The sequence below is a fragment of the Nyctereutes procyonoides genome, unplaced genomic scaffold (assembly GCF_905146905.1).
Source record: "Nyctereutes procyonoides isolate TBG_1078 unplaced genomic scaffold, NYPRO_anot_genome, whole genome shotgun sequence".
Taxonomy (NCBI): domain Eukaryota; kingdom Metazoa; phylum Chordata; class Mammalia; order Carnivora; family Canidae; genus Nyctereutes; species Nyctereutes procyonoides.
Genome location: NW_026575140.1, coordinates 65,139,516 through 65,154,925, shown reverse-complemented (window position 1 = coordinate 65,154,925; position 15,410 = coordinate 65,139,516). Strand labels below are relative to the sequence as shown.

Sequence of the window (15,410 nt, the reverse complement as noted above, 5' to 3'; positions counted from 1 at the left end):
TTTGTCCATAGCTGTGTATTCATGGCCCCAGGCACAGCTATAATTTGCTACTAAATCTAGTGGTAGAAACAAGAGGTACAGTGGGAATTCAAGTAAGAGGAAACTAATGAATTTGCAGTGACTTTATCACAAGAGGGACTATAAGGATTCAAAGGATTTAAACAGGTAGAGGAAAAATAGAAAGTAAAACACTAAGAAAACAAGTTAAAAAATTCTTAAACATGAATCCAAGAAAAAAAAATGAATATTAAGAATGAGGAAACATTTACTGGAGTAGAATGACTCTTGCTGGACAGTATTAAGTTAGAAAAATAGGTTAGGGCCAAATTATGAAGAGTGTTGAACATTAGATTTAAGAAATAATGTTACTAATGGTTATAGTCTGAATAAAGAAGTAAAATAATGAAAGTGATGTTTATGAAAGATTAGACTGAACTCAAAAAAGAAGAAATATAAATGGTCTGTAATAATAAAGATGCTTAGTCTCAGTAATTTTTAAATGCACATAAAATTTTTAAAAAATCTAAACTAGGAGTTTGTCACAATTAATAGACTGACAAAACCCAGATTAGCAAAGATAAACAGGCACATTGTTGATGAAAGTTAAGAATTACTACCTTTCTGAAGATCGGTTTGGTATTATTATGTAGCCATTTGTAAAAGGTGCATACCCCTGGCTTCAGCAATTTCATTTCTAGTAAATTCCATTCCAAGAGAATGTCACATGTGTACACAAAAATATTAAAGAGATAAAGGCATAGAAGGATGTCCTAGGAAATACTATTCATAAGAAATAAACTACATAATAATAATAATGAAAATGTCCATTATTAGAGAATACATTAGGTACATTTACTAAATATATATAATAAAATACATAGACATTGGAAACCATGTTATAATAAACTTCTGTGTTTTATAGGGCAAAATATGCATGATGTCATAAATTTCAAAGATGGAAATAAGGAGGAAGGAAGGAAGGAAGGAAGGAAGGAAGGAAGGAAGGAAGGAAGGAAGGAAGGAAGGAAGGAAGGAAGGGAGGGAGGGAGGGAGGGAGGGAGGAGAGGGAGGAGGAAAGGGAAGAGGAAAGGAAAGAAAACAGGCAACAAGCAAGCAAACAGAACAAGATGAGGATCACGGCTGAAACCGGGGGCTGGGGTTCATTGTACTATTTTCTCTACTTTTATAAATATTTGAAAACTTTCCTAACAAGGCTTTTCTTTTAAATAAGGAGATTAATTATGATATAAATCCCCAGGAGATGAAAAATCCTTTAGAGAACTATTCTATGTGGGCAAAAAGGGAAACTGCGAGGTGGTTTCTCCTTGTTGCAAATGAGTCTTATCAAGAAGGTCAGTTCCGTGAGGGCAGAGACCACGTTACTTCTCTTTCATATTTCTCTCCCATCATTTACCAAAATACTATGTACAGAGTCAACCCTAAATATATACTTTTATTTGTAAAACACATCTCGAATGGAAAGGGTAGTGATAAACCATCTCTCTCACCTTGTATTCCCTTTCTGTCTCCTTTTGCTAGCTTCCGTGAAGAAAAAAACTTTTTTGCCACATGCCATCAACTCCTGTATTTTTGCCTGAGATGAGCACAACTTCTAAATCCAGAGAAATCTCTCCCCAGAGGTCTGCAAGGTGAAACACTTTAACTATCAATGTGCTTGATGTTTTACCTTCCTCTATAGCAAAACTCTTCAAAGATGATGCCTGCCATAAAACACAGCGGGCACTCAGTATCTGTGGAATGAATGGATGTATAGGTCTGTGAAGATGAAAGGCGGGACAGGGAGGCTAAGTGATGTAGTAGAGTCTTCTTTTACTGGTATTCAATTTGTACAATTAAATCCCACTTCACTGAAACTTATTACAAAGCAACAAGAATGGTTCTAATTTTTGTTATTTAAATCTGTACAAGTAATAATTTGCTTTAGCTCAACTCTAAAATAGGAAATGAACTAAAAACTATCCTAGGTTTCTCCACTTTAAGATTTTACTTTATTATTATAAGGTCTTCAGCCATATACAGATACCTGTAACATTCTCAAGAATTAACTTATTCTATGCATGGTAGGTTATTCTCAAAATTAAGTTCCCTTGGCCTTTCTAGCTTGGTTAAGATTTCTTTATTTTATTTACCATTATACCTAGTGGTACTTCCTTCATTTCTCAACTACTTACATAGCAACCATATAGAGCAATGAAGACTCAGACTTACTCACCTTGACTTTTTCGAAATCACCCTTAATATACTAAAATACTAACAGTTAACAAATACTGACTCTAATGTCTATAATCTGTGATTTGTGACCAGGGTACTAACTTAGCTTTTTTAATCAATGTATCATGTGAACACTAAGATAGTTCCTATCTTAGAATCAGCCACGTTCCCCAAACCTGAGCTCTAACAGTAAAAACTACCATGACAGGCACAGTGTTTTACTGAACTCTGATAATACATGTTGGGTATTATACCATTTTACAGTTAAGAAAATAGATTACAAAGGCTGAATAACTTGCTAAAAAGAGCTCTGCTTGTAAAATGACAACAAAGGAATTCAAATCCTCACCTGATTCCAACACGTATGCCCCTAATAATAGAATACACTCCTTCCTTGTCAGTGCCTTGGTCTTTGTGAAGTGATGAAGACTTGCTACCACCAATCCATTCTCTAGTCCCTTACTCTGCTGTATAAACAACCTATTTTATTTTAGTGTCACTCTGAAGTCAGGAACCAAATCAGTATTATTACCCACAACTCACACAAGGCCTAACGTATTTTAAGGGCATAATAAATATTAACTGAATGCCTCCAGGGAATGCCAAGGTAAGTAGGACAATCACCTAAAACACAAATAGTCATAGAAAAAGTTTTATTTTTTATTTATGTTTTTAAAAAGATTTATTATTCATGAGAGACACACACAGAGAGAAAGATGCAGAGACACAGGCAGAGGGAGAAGCAGGCTCCACACAGGGAGCCTGATGTGGGACTCGATCCCGGGTCTCCAGGATCACACCCTGGGCTGAAGGCGGCGCTAAACCGCTGAGCCACCTGGACTGCCCGATAAGTTTTAAAGTTACTTCAGTTTAAATCTTTTTCTCACTTCTTTATTATTATTTCACTTTCTTCTGTCAATCATGTCTCTCCAGCAGACAGCTCTGGAGCCTATCTCCTAGTTTTAAAAACACTCTGCTGCTCATGTGCTACAGGATCATCCACCGATCATCAAGCTTATTAGAACTGTGTGCGTAACTGGATCTGAGTGGGGCTCCATAGTGGTCCTATCACCAAAACCCAGCACTCTGGGCTCCCAGCTTCCAGCACAACACTCAGCCACTCAGGACTCTTGCACTGGCTGACTTTTCAGGTTCTCCACTGAATTACAAGAATGTAAGGCTGCTCTAAATAAATCAAATTCTACTATATTATACATGCTTCAGACACACACACAGACACTGGGCATGCCCGTACATGTGTGCAAAGATGCATAAAGCATCTGATCCAAGCCTGGGCCCTCAGCTCAAGCTGGGCTCGTTAAAACCTCGGAGCGAGACTCCTATCTTCTCTCAGGTCACAAACTGAAGGACAGTCTGGCAGCAACCATAGACCCCACTTCAACAATAACAACAGAAACACTAACACTAAATCCAGATAGCCTTCATATTAATGTGATCCTTGCACTTCCCACAGTGGATTTTAGATGAACTAATACATTTGCCTTTTTTGTCTGAGATGTGTTCTTGCTCCTTACAACCAAGAGTGTGGACTACACATGTGTGAGTGCCATACACATATTCAAATTTATATATCAGACTTTTTGATTCTTCCTTATACAGCTCCTACGTGCTTATTCACATTATACTTAGGAACTCAGGACCCAGAATTGGACTTAATTAGATGCCCAGCTTCACCATGTCCCGGCTGTCTGAGGTTAACCTCCTGCACTGTCTGACCCTCAGTTTCCTTACTTATAAAAGAGAAACAATGACAGCACCTATGTACTAGTTCTCCCTCCAAAAGACATCCTCAATCCCTCCACTGCCATCAACACCTCTCACTTAGATTATAGTTCATACTTCAAATACCCAACTACAACACAAATGCTCTTTCATAATATGAAAATTAGGTCATATCAGCTCTCTAATTAAAACCCTTGAACAGCTGCCCATTGCACTGAGCCCTTGCTCCCTCTCCCCTCTATTTGGAGCACTCGCGTCCCCTCACCCACCACACTGTGGCCACACTAACCTTTTTCTGTTCCTAAAACATGCTGTGCTCATTCCTGATTCACAGCTTGTACACTCGCTCTTCCCTCCATCTGGAGAGCTTTCTCCAGGATTTTCGCAAGGCTATATCCCTATCATTTAGGTCTTAGCTCCAATATCACTCCCTGAAAAAGACTTTCCCTGACCATATTCCATAAAACAAAAGTGAGCAACACCAGCACCAATTCACTCTCTACAGCATGAATCTAATCTGTAAAGAACCACTTACACTGGGACACTGAAAGGACTTGGCACATACTTCCCTGGGTGCTATTAAAAATATAATCAACTGCTTGTACAGCATAAAGATTTGAGAGACAAACAAGAGCTGAGACAGACTGAATGAAAAAAAGTGAAACTCCACTATTTACAAATAAGATGCCACCAAAAAACTGTCAGAATAAACAAATTTGGTGAAGCTGCAAGATATAAAATCAATATACAAAAATCTGTTAATTTCTTTGCACTAATAACAAACTATCACAAAGAAAATAATCCCACTTACAACTGCATCAAAAAGAATAAATGCCTAGGAATAAATTTAACCAAGGAGGTGAAAGAACTGTATACTGAAAACCCTAACACACGGATGAAACAAACAGAACACACGAATAAACAGAAAGATGTCCACTGGTCACGGAACAGAAGGGTAATAGCATTAAAATGTCCATACTAACAAAAACATACACACTCAATGCAATCTCCATCAAAAGTCCAATGGCATTTTCCACAGATAAAGAACAAACAATCCCACAACGTGTAGAGGACCACAAAAGACCCAGCAACAGTCAGAGCAACCCTAAGCAAGAACAACAAAGCTGGAGGCATCACCTTCCTGATTTCAAACTGTATCACAAAGCTCTAGTGTAATCAAAACAGTGTGGTACTGGCACAAAAGCCGACACAGAGATCAACAGAACAGAATAGAGAACCCAGAAATAAAACCACACATATATGGTCAATCAATTAGTTCACAACAAAGGAGCCAAGAATACACAATGGGGGAGGACAGTCTCTTCAACAAACAGCGCTGGGAAGCAGTCCAGGTGGCTCAGCGGTTTAGCGCCCCTTCGGCCGAGGGCGTGATCCTGGAGACCCGGGATGGAGTCCCATGTCGGGCTCCTTGCATGGAGCCTGCTTCTCCCTCTACCTGTGTCTCTGCCTGTCTCTCTGTCTCTCTCTCTGTGTGTCTCATGAATAAATAAAATCTTTAAAAAATTAAAATTAAAAAAATAAACGGCACTGGGAAAACTGAACAGCCACATGCAAAAGAATGAAATCGCACCACTATCCAGCACGATACTCAAAAATTAACTCAAAATGGGGTAAAGAATTGAACATAACACCTGAAACCACAAAACTCCCAGAAGAAAACACGGGCTTAGGTAAGCTCCTTAACATAGGTCTTAGCGAGGATTCTTTTGAATATGATACCAAAAGCAAAAATAAACAAGTAGACTACATCAAACCAAAGAACTGCGGCCCAGCAAAGGAAACCACAAACACGATGAAGAGACAACCTAGTAACGGGAGAAAAAGCACTGCACATCATGTATCTATGAGGAGCTAATACCCAAAATAAACAAAGAACTCCTACAACTCAACAGCAAAAAATAAACAATCCAAATGAAAACTAGGCAGAAGATCTGCATAGATGGTTTTCCAAAGAAGACACACAGATGGTCAACTGACATGGGAAAAGATGCTCAACATCACTCATCACCAGGGAAATGCAAACCAAAGCCACCTGAGCTATCATCTCCCACCTGTCAGAATGGCTAGGACCAAGAAGGCCAGAAATAACAAGTGTTGGCCAAGATATTGTGGAAAGGGAAGCCCTGTGCACTGCTGGTAGGAAGTAAAACGGTGCAGTTGCTGTGGAAAACAGTGCGGAGGTTCCTGGAAAAATTAAAAATAGAACTACCATATGATCCAGCAATTCCATACCTGGGTATTTATCCAAAGAAAATGAAACAGTAACTCCAAAAGATATATGCAGTCCCACGTAAACTGCAGCACCCGGCTCCACGCTGTGTGTAGAGCCTGCTTAATTTTCTCTCACCTCCTCTCCCTCTGCCCCTCCCCTGCTGCAGTGTGTAAGCTCTCATTCTCTCTCTCAAAAACAAACAAAGAAACAAACAAACAAAAACTATGAGAGGAATACCCTGGGAGTAACTTTTATTGACTAAACAGGATGTCAAAATCCCTTTGGGGTACAAATGTTTATTCATTAAAAAACGGGACCCTGCGTTCATTCCTAAAAATAAGAGAATGGTTTAGTGTTAGGAACCCTGTTGATGTGATTTACTGAATTAGTTCAATGGAGGAAAATCCCATGTGGTCAAATCCACTGATGCTTCCCACAGTAAAAAGGTATTTTTCATAACATGTTTCTTGCATTTTATTTTGATTTTAGCATTACAGGAAAGTTACAAAAACAGCACAAAAGCCGACACAGAGATCAACAGAACAGAACAGAGAACCCAGAAATAAAACCACACATATATGGTCAATCAATTGGTTCTCAACAAAGGAGCCAAGAATACACAATGGGGAAGGACAGTCTCTTCAATAAATGGTTCTGGGAAAACGGACGGCCACGTACAAAAGAATGAAACCGCACCACTATCCTGCACGATACTCAAAAATTAACTCAAAATGGAGTAAAGACTTGAACATAACACCTGAAACCACAAAACTCCCAGAAGAAAACACGGGCTTATGTAAGCTCCTTAACATAGGTCTTGGCAAGGATTCTTTTGAATATGATACCAAAAGCAAGGACAGAGAGGCAGAGACATAGTCAGAGGAAGCAGGTTTTCCCCAGGGAGCTTGATGAGGGACTTGATCCCAGGACCCCAGGATCACACTCTGAGCCAAAGGTAGACGCTCAACCACTGAGCCGCCCAGGTGCCCCCTCCCCTAATGGTAATGTCCTACACAGCACAGCTACAGTACAACTACCCAAATTAGGGAAACAGTATGCTACTATGAATTAACTACAGATCTTATTAGAACATCACCAGTTTTTCTGCTACTGTCTCTTTTCCAGGATATCAACAAACCCACACTGCATTCAGTTGGTGCTTAGACCTCCTACTCTCCCTTAGGCTATGGTAGTTCCTTGGTCTTTCTCTTTTTTTACCTTTTTGGTCTGTTATGATCTGGACACTTTCAAATAATACTAGTCAGTTATTGCCTAGGCCGTCCTTCAATTTGAAATTGTTTAATCTTAAAAAAAAATAAATTGTTTAATCTTTTCTCATTAGGAATAAGGTTATGCATTTTTGATGAGAATACCACAAGAATGAGGTATTTATTCTCCTCAGTGCACATATCAAGAGGTACATCACGTCAGTATGTCCTGTTACTGGTGATGTTAACCTTGATTAAGATAGTGTCTTTTGGGCTTCTTCGTTGTAAACTATTTTTCCCTTAGTAAATATCTTGGGGAATATATTTTGAAACTATTAAAGTACAGCATTTTTCTTACACTTTTGGCCATTAATTTTGATATTCATTAGCAAAGCCGGTCTGCAACAATTATTACTGTGATATCTGCCTAATAGTGATTGTCAATTTCCCTACCTATTTATAAGGCAGAACTCTTCTGTAACAATAAGTTTGAGTATTTTCCAAATGTTTGATGGCCAGTATAAGGCATATATCTGTGTCATCTGTATCTTTTCCCAACCAACATTTTTCTATCAGATTCTTATCCATTTTTGTTTAATTTTGAAGTTCTTTATATAGCAGGGATAATAGGCCTCTCTGTGATACATATTACAAATATTTTTCCCCAGTCAGTTCTCTTTTGACTGTTTATGGTTGGTTGTTTTTGCAATTTTAAAAATGTAGTCAAATTTACCAATCTTTCCTTTTGTTAGGTCTGATTTCTGGGTCATGTTAAAAAGCCATTCCCAAGGTTAAAGAATTATTATTTTAGTACCTATATGATTAGACGTTTAGCATTTCAACTCTTGACCCATTTGGTGTTTGTTCTTCGGAATACTGTAATATACAAAATCATCTTTTTCCAAATGACTACTGAGTTGTCCTATCACCATATTTTAAGCCTATCTTTATTCCTAATGATATGAGATCTGACCTTTGTCACATAAAATCCTGGACTGTCTACTCCACCCCATTGATCCAGTATCCATTCATGTGCAATTACCACACTATTTAATAGAGGATGTTTTAATGTCTGGTAGGGCTTTCTACACATAGTTTTTTCTTTTCCAGTGTTTTCCTGGCTATTCTTACACGTTTATTTTTCCTTGTGAACTTTCATATCAACTTGTCTGAACTTTATTTTTGTCTGAACTTTATTAAATAGTTGTTATTATTTTCATTAGCATTACAGTGAATTTATAAATTCATTTAGGGAAGAATGGTCATCTTTAGAAGCCACAGAATTTAAGAACAAGGGATGACTTTCCATCTGTTTAAGTCTACTTTTGTGTTTTTTGAATGTTTAAAAAGTTTTCCTTTTATAGGTTTCATACATTTGTTAAATTTACCCCAATATTTAATTTTCTGTTATTACTATAAGCGATATCTTCCTTAATATATCTTGTTTATTATTTATGTATAAGAAAACTATTGGTTTTTGTATGTTAATTTTACAATTATTGTAAAATTATTTGCTTTATTGTTTGAGTTAGTTTTATCATTGATTGTCTGGAGTTTTCCAAATATACTACTGTATCATCTCCAAACTGAGACTTTTACTACTGCTCATCCCTTCTTATGCTTCCAATTGATTTTTCTAACCTAACTGTAAAGGGTAAAACCACTTATACAATGTTAAATAGCAGAAATAGTAGAAATATCCTTGCATTGTTCAAGATCTTAGTGGAAATGACTCTAGTGTTTCTCCATTAAATAACATACTGACTTTAGGAGTAAAGTATACACATTTTTAAAAAGATTTTATTTATTTGACAGAGAGAGAGAGAGAGAGAGAGAGAAAGCACGAGTGAGCACAAGCAGGGGGAGTGGTAGGCAGAGAGAGAGGAGAGGCACACTCCCTGCTGAGCAAGGAAGCCCTTATGTGGGGCTCGATCCCAGGACCCCAGGATCATGACCCAAGCTGAAAGTAGATGCTTAACAGACTGAGATACCTAGGCACCCCAAGTATAACATTTCTGATAATATTCTCTATAACAGAAGAATAAATGAATAGTTTCTTAACAAAATGCATACATCAAAAACCCTAAAAAATAAAAAACAAAAAAAAAACCCCAAAAAACAAAATGTATACATCATGCCAAAATCCACACCATGCTTAATGAAGAAAATGTGGAAGCATTCCCATCAGAGACTGAAGACAAGGATTCCCCATTGTTAACATGTTTCCAAAATTAACTATTAATCGATTTAGTCTATTGAAGGAAATAGGAAACATTAATATTAGAAAGGCAGAAGCGTCATCATTTGCAATGATGTAATCAGCTGCTTGGAATACTCAAGATAACAAAATAAAACTTTGAAAAATAAATGAAAGAATCCAGTGAGCTGCTGCATACTACAGTAACATTACTTGAAATGTCCATCTGACCTTTATGAGGCATGGCCTCACAACTGGGTACTATCTAGATGAGATTTTCTCTACTATACATAATACAGGTCCAAAAACTTATTTTTCTGCATATATTAAAAACTAGTCAGGTTTAAAAAATTGAAATTGATTCATATTAACTAAACACAAGGAAGGTAACTGATTAACCATAATAATTTGCTAATTTACAGAGAAAAACATAAATGCCAAAAATACACATACTTCATCTTAAATTCTGGTGTGTATTATAGTGTGGCCCCATATGAAGTGACTGTAACAGTAAAATATGTTCTCTCTACATTGTAATTGTCAACCGTTAATAAGAGTTTAACAGGTAAGCACATAGCATTGCATGTTCTGATGGCTGATAATTCTTCTCAGAGAATTTAGGGCAATAAGTGTATTCTGAATAGATTATAGTATGGAAAGTGATTTGTTTCTTACTAACTATTCAAATAATGCTGTTCATACTTTATAGCAGGACTTTATACAAACTACATAATAGTCACTGATGAATATTTAATCTATGTTGTTAAAAGTTAAGAGACTGGACAACCTTTGAAGAAACAGATGGCAATAGTAATTTGGAGGGGGCCTGACAGATGATTTCTGAATTGCTGGTAATTCTTATTATGGTGATTTCACAGGTATGATCACTTTGTGACAATGCATACTTTAGATATCTGTGCACTTTTTCTGTATATGTATTTTATACTTGAGTCAAGAGTTAATTTTTAAAAATAAGCAGAAAACTGAAACAAAATAAAAACAAACCACACAAAAGACCACTTACATCCTCAATAAAGTATAGTTTCTTTGGAAGCATGTTGTATTGCACTTACGGTCTCTGTTGAAAACAGTAACAAAAAAACTCATCTTTGAACTCTAAAATCCTTCAGCTTGAGGAGATGCCCACACTATTTGGTAACTGTGGAAAGGCAAATTCACATCTTCTATTTTAACTTTTCCCATGTGTGTGGTCTGAAGTAGAATGGGAGGCTTACTTGTTCTCTATCAACTGTCATGTGTCTTTGATTATTTTCACCCTCTTTTTCTGCTTTCTCTTATTCTTAGACATCTATAGTTGAATCTCTTTAAGCTTCACTTGCATATGATACAACTAAGCTGTATACACTAGAGAAGAAAAACAATTCTATCTTACTAAACTGCAACATCCCCATCCAGATGCTATGGCACATCAATCAACTCAAAACTCCTCACACTAACTCACATTTTTCCCTCAGGACTGAGAGGTCCTCTCCCACCTGACCTCTCCAGAGCAGCGGAACTCCCCTAGGCTAAAGCCTAGGAAACACTACTGCTTCCTTTCCCTTTAATATCTAGGCCCACCCATAGGGCATCATCTTCCACCTCTGCGAAGTCTTTCTCTCTTATTACAAAAACCTCCCCATCACTCTTCTCTTCCTCATTCCAATTAATCTTTCATACTGTCACCAGATTAACCTCACTGAGGAAAAACTGTGAGCATGGCATACGTGCTGAAAAAACATGCAACAGTTTTCCCTGCATTCTGAAAAGAAGCCCAATCCTGGCTTTCAATTTCTATAGAGAATTTCTATAAACATCCATGAAATTAGCCCTCTTTTCTGGCCAACATTAAAGTTATTTTAACCACTAAAAGAGGAAACATACTGTACATTATGAAAAGCAAGACAAATAAACAGAAAACCAAGGGAAAAAAATCCAATTCAACCTGTTTTCTGAATAAGACATAAACATAACTATCACTCAAGATGGAAGAGCCAAAGAAAAGTCAGAAGCAAATAAATAAATCCATCCACAGTTGGAAAATGTTTAGTTATAGGCAAATGTCACCTCCTTGAATGTAAATCTAAATCTAGTTTCTAGGTTCCAAAGACTGAAGGGTAATTTGAGGAAATAATGATGCTATATTTGAGCAATTTCTAAGACTTTCCCCAAGCTTGATTCTTATTTTCCTTACTATAGCATGTTTGGGTCATTCTCCATAAGAAAACACTCAGGACAGATACTGTAGCAAGGCTGCTATCTCTGATCAGGCTTTTTTTGTTGTTGTTTTTGAGTAACTTACAGTATAAAGAAAAACAAAGTAACAATATAAAGACTGATGTTCTCTTATCATTTTATCTCATGACAAGTTTGAAAACATCCTCCCATAACAAGAATAAATATTCCTTAGAAGTAATGATTTGATCCATACTCTGTAATTTAGTGTTCACAGTCACTTTACAGAACATAATCACTAACAAGAATCAAGTGTATCTCTAGGGAGCATATTTTACTTGCAACAAGAAAATCACTAAAATGGATAGATACACATAAAACATAATACAAGAAGACTGTTTAAAAATTAAGTACATTAAATGTAGTAAAATCTGGAGTAGGGATGGCAAACAGATCTCATCTTGCACATTAGCTCAAAAGAATGAGTTCTGAAGAAGGTGCCTTCTGCAGCTGTGCTCTGGCATACCCAGGAAAGAGTATTAAATGCAATCAGTAATATAGTTCAGAGGCATGAGAAGGATGAGTAATAATACTTGTATCATATATTTGCCATCCCTGGGCTACTGTACTTCAAATAATCTCCAAGAATACACAATCACACAATTACTTACTGCTTCCACAGAGTTACATTCCCGTCTTGTTTCTAAATAACGTAGTGCTCTTTTTTCTTCTTCTTTTAATTTAGCATCTGCCTGCCCAGAAGCAAAATAGCAATCATTTTTAAGAATATCAAGAGAATGGCTCAAATTATCACATATACTAAGTTCTGACTTACATATTTCATATAATTCTGTACACCATTTTGTTGTAAATACGAGGGTGCCTGTGTTCTATAAAATCTCTCTGTTGAATCCAAGTATGCCTTCTCAAAATTGTCCCTATAAATTTGAAGCTTATCCTCAGGATTAGAACAAAGGTTAACTGAAAAACAGAAAATAAAATTTTACTCTAAGTATGTTTCAAATCAGTAGTTTGAGTACAATAAATGAAATAACAAATAGTGAGGAGTCATTATGTGCAAGGGATTGTGACAATGCTCAAGAGAACATATATCACAGAAGACAAAATCCTTCTCCACAAGAGACTTTAAAAAGGTAACAGCACAAAGCACTAAAGTGGCAAACAGTACAGACAACACAGGCTATTGTATTTCTGAAGACAAAAGAGAATGACTTTCAGCTATATGGTCAAGAGACCATTCACAGACGAGATGGGATTTGAGATGGGTCTTAAGGAAAAACTAGAATTTACACAAAAGCTAGTCAGATAAGTAAATATTCTCAAGTACAAAATCACAAGGGCAAGCCAAAGTAAAATGACCAGGTCGTCTGTGTGGACTGTAAGGTTAACAGAAAACAAGGTAGAATGGGAAGTTAGGAGTGGCTGTGGAGAGCCGAGGCTCTGGGGCTAAGTGACCTGAGTCACTAAATGGAGGATCGCTAAATGGGTACGAAAAATACTAACAAAATAATACTTAAAAATTAACCTTGTGAATAGCATATGGGTTAAATGATAGCAAGTAAGATCACTGAAAGAAGACTATTTCACAAGTCCAAAAGCAGAGTTTACATAGTAAAAACTGGTGGTAGTTGAATAAGAAGGAATAAATTTCAACGACATGGCTAATGAAAGCCTAAAGACTTTGATACTGGGCTGCCCCGGTGGCACAGTGGTTTGGCACTGCCTGCAGCCTGGGGTGTGATCCTGGAGACCCAGGATCAAGTCCCACTTTCGGGCTCCCTGCATGGAGCCTGCTTCTCCCTCTGTCTGTGTCTCTGCCTCTCTTTCTCTGTGTCTATGAATAAATAAATAAAATCTTTAAAAAATAAAATAAAATAAAATAAAATAAAATAAAATAAAATAAAATAAAATAAAATAAAATAAAATAAAATAAAATAAAATAAAATAAAATAAAATAAAATAAAATAAAAAAATAAAATAAAATAAAATAAAATACTTTGATACCTAAAGAAATATGGGGACAGCAGAGAAAGCCAATCAAAGATAGCTGAAGGTTCATTAATACAAAAAACTCTTACAGAGGAATACTTTGTGCCTATGTTTTATGTTCAGTGAAGATGTAGCGTCAACAATACAGTTAACTAAAGTATGATGACAGGGGCATGGGGGCTATGAAGCACTGTGAGAGGAACCTAACCTAGTCTGGGAATTCGGAAAGGCCTCTGTGAGGAAACAGGATGAGGAGGAGCTAGAAGTATAGTGGGAGCAGGATGAATATTCTCATATTCAGTTTGAATATCAGAATAGTTTAGCTGATTTAAAGAACAAATGAGAATATCATGAGAATATCATTCAGAAACTGAAAAGTTTAGAGAGGAACGCATACACAGAATAAACGTACTTCCTGAAAATGTAAGTATAAAACCAATTACCTACCACCTTTTCTGGGCTATCAATTCAAATCTATATTTCTGTAATTTAAGTCACTAAAAGGATTAGATTTCACCAGCCAAGAAATGAGTAAGATGGAGAAAACCAATATTATCCACACGAATATGGGTTTTTCTATATTTCCCTGAAGAGATTAACACCTTCTGTAGGCTCTTAAAAGCATGTGGTGCTAAAAGTAGATATATAATAGCACACATGACTCTGATTGTGCTGTTCCATAATGGTCTCAGAATTTCCATAAAAAAATTATGATCATAAAAGTTCAGAACATACCATAGGATTCTCTTACTCCAATGACCAGTTGAGAATCAAATGCTTCTCCTAATCTTTCAGCATGTACCAGCTTCATTGCACTATCCTGGAGTCTGTTTTTTATATTTGAAAAGATTGACTCATTCCATGTATCAAGCATGAGCTAGGAAAAAAAGAAATATGCAATCATTTTGATTATTAATATACCACGTACCATACAGACTCACAATAAATTTTAACTATAAACACTAAAAAAGGAAAAAAAATTCTTATATTCAACTTGAAAACTTCAGGGAACTAATAATGTATTTACATTCGGTAAAAAAAAACACATGATAAATGTTAAAGAACACATGTTTCAAAATCAACATAATTGGATTTGAATTATAGCTCTGCTACTTATTTACTGGATTTCCCATCTATAAAATAGTAAAATTGTAACACAAATTTCAAGTGGTTGTTGTAAAAATTAAATATAGCAATACATGGAAAAGGTTACCTCCTCTACAGTTACAAGGTTAAGTTGCAGAAATACTGCGCTTTGGAATGCTCATATACATGTTTGTATAAACACATAATAAGTGCAAAAAGCACCAAATGAAAACCTATTGGATACTGGACCTTAAAAAAACATAAATCCATCTGACAGATGTTCCATTTAAGTGATGGCAACATTATATATATATATATATATATATATATCCATATATATTATCATTCCAAGTAACTGTGTCAGATACAGAAAACATATTAATGACAACAGCACCAGCATCAATGATAACAATAACAGATATGTAACATTCACAGCATACTTAGCACTGCTTTGAGTACTTTTCACACACAACTTTAATCCTCAAAACCGATATATAGGTACTGTTATCTCCCTTTTTAGAAATGA

At 36.2% G+C, this 15,410-nt stretch overlaps 1 protein-coding gene across 1 annotated transcript in view; it reads right to left on the bottom strand.

Annotated features, from left to right (window-relative positions):
- The window catches only part of CUL5 (cullin 5), a 93,819-nt gene that overhangs the window by 27,466 nt on the left and 50,943 nt on the right, over positions 1–15,410 (bottom strand). The window contains 3 exon segments of the mRNA XM_055305756.1: positions 12,460–12,540; positions 12,624–12,769; positions 14,534–14,675. Of these exon segments, the coding sequence (XP_055161731.1) occupies positions 12,460–12,540; positions 12,624–12,769; positions 14,534–14,675 (369 nt within the window).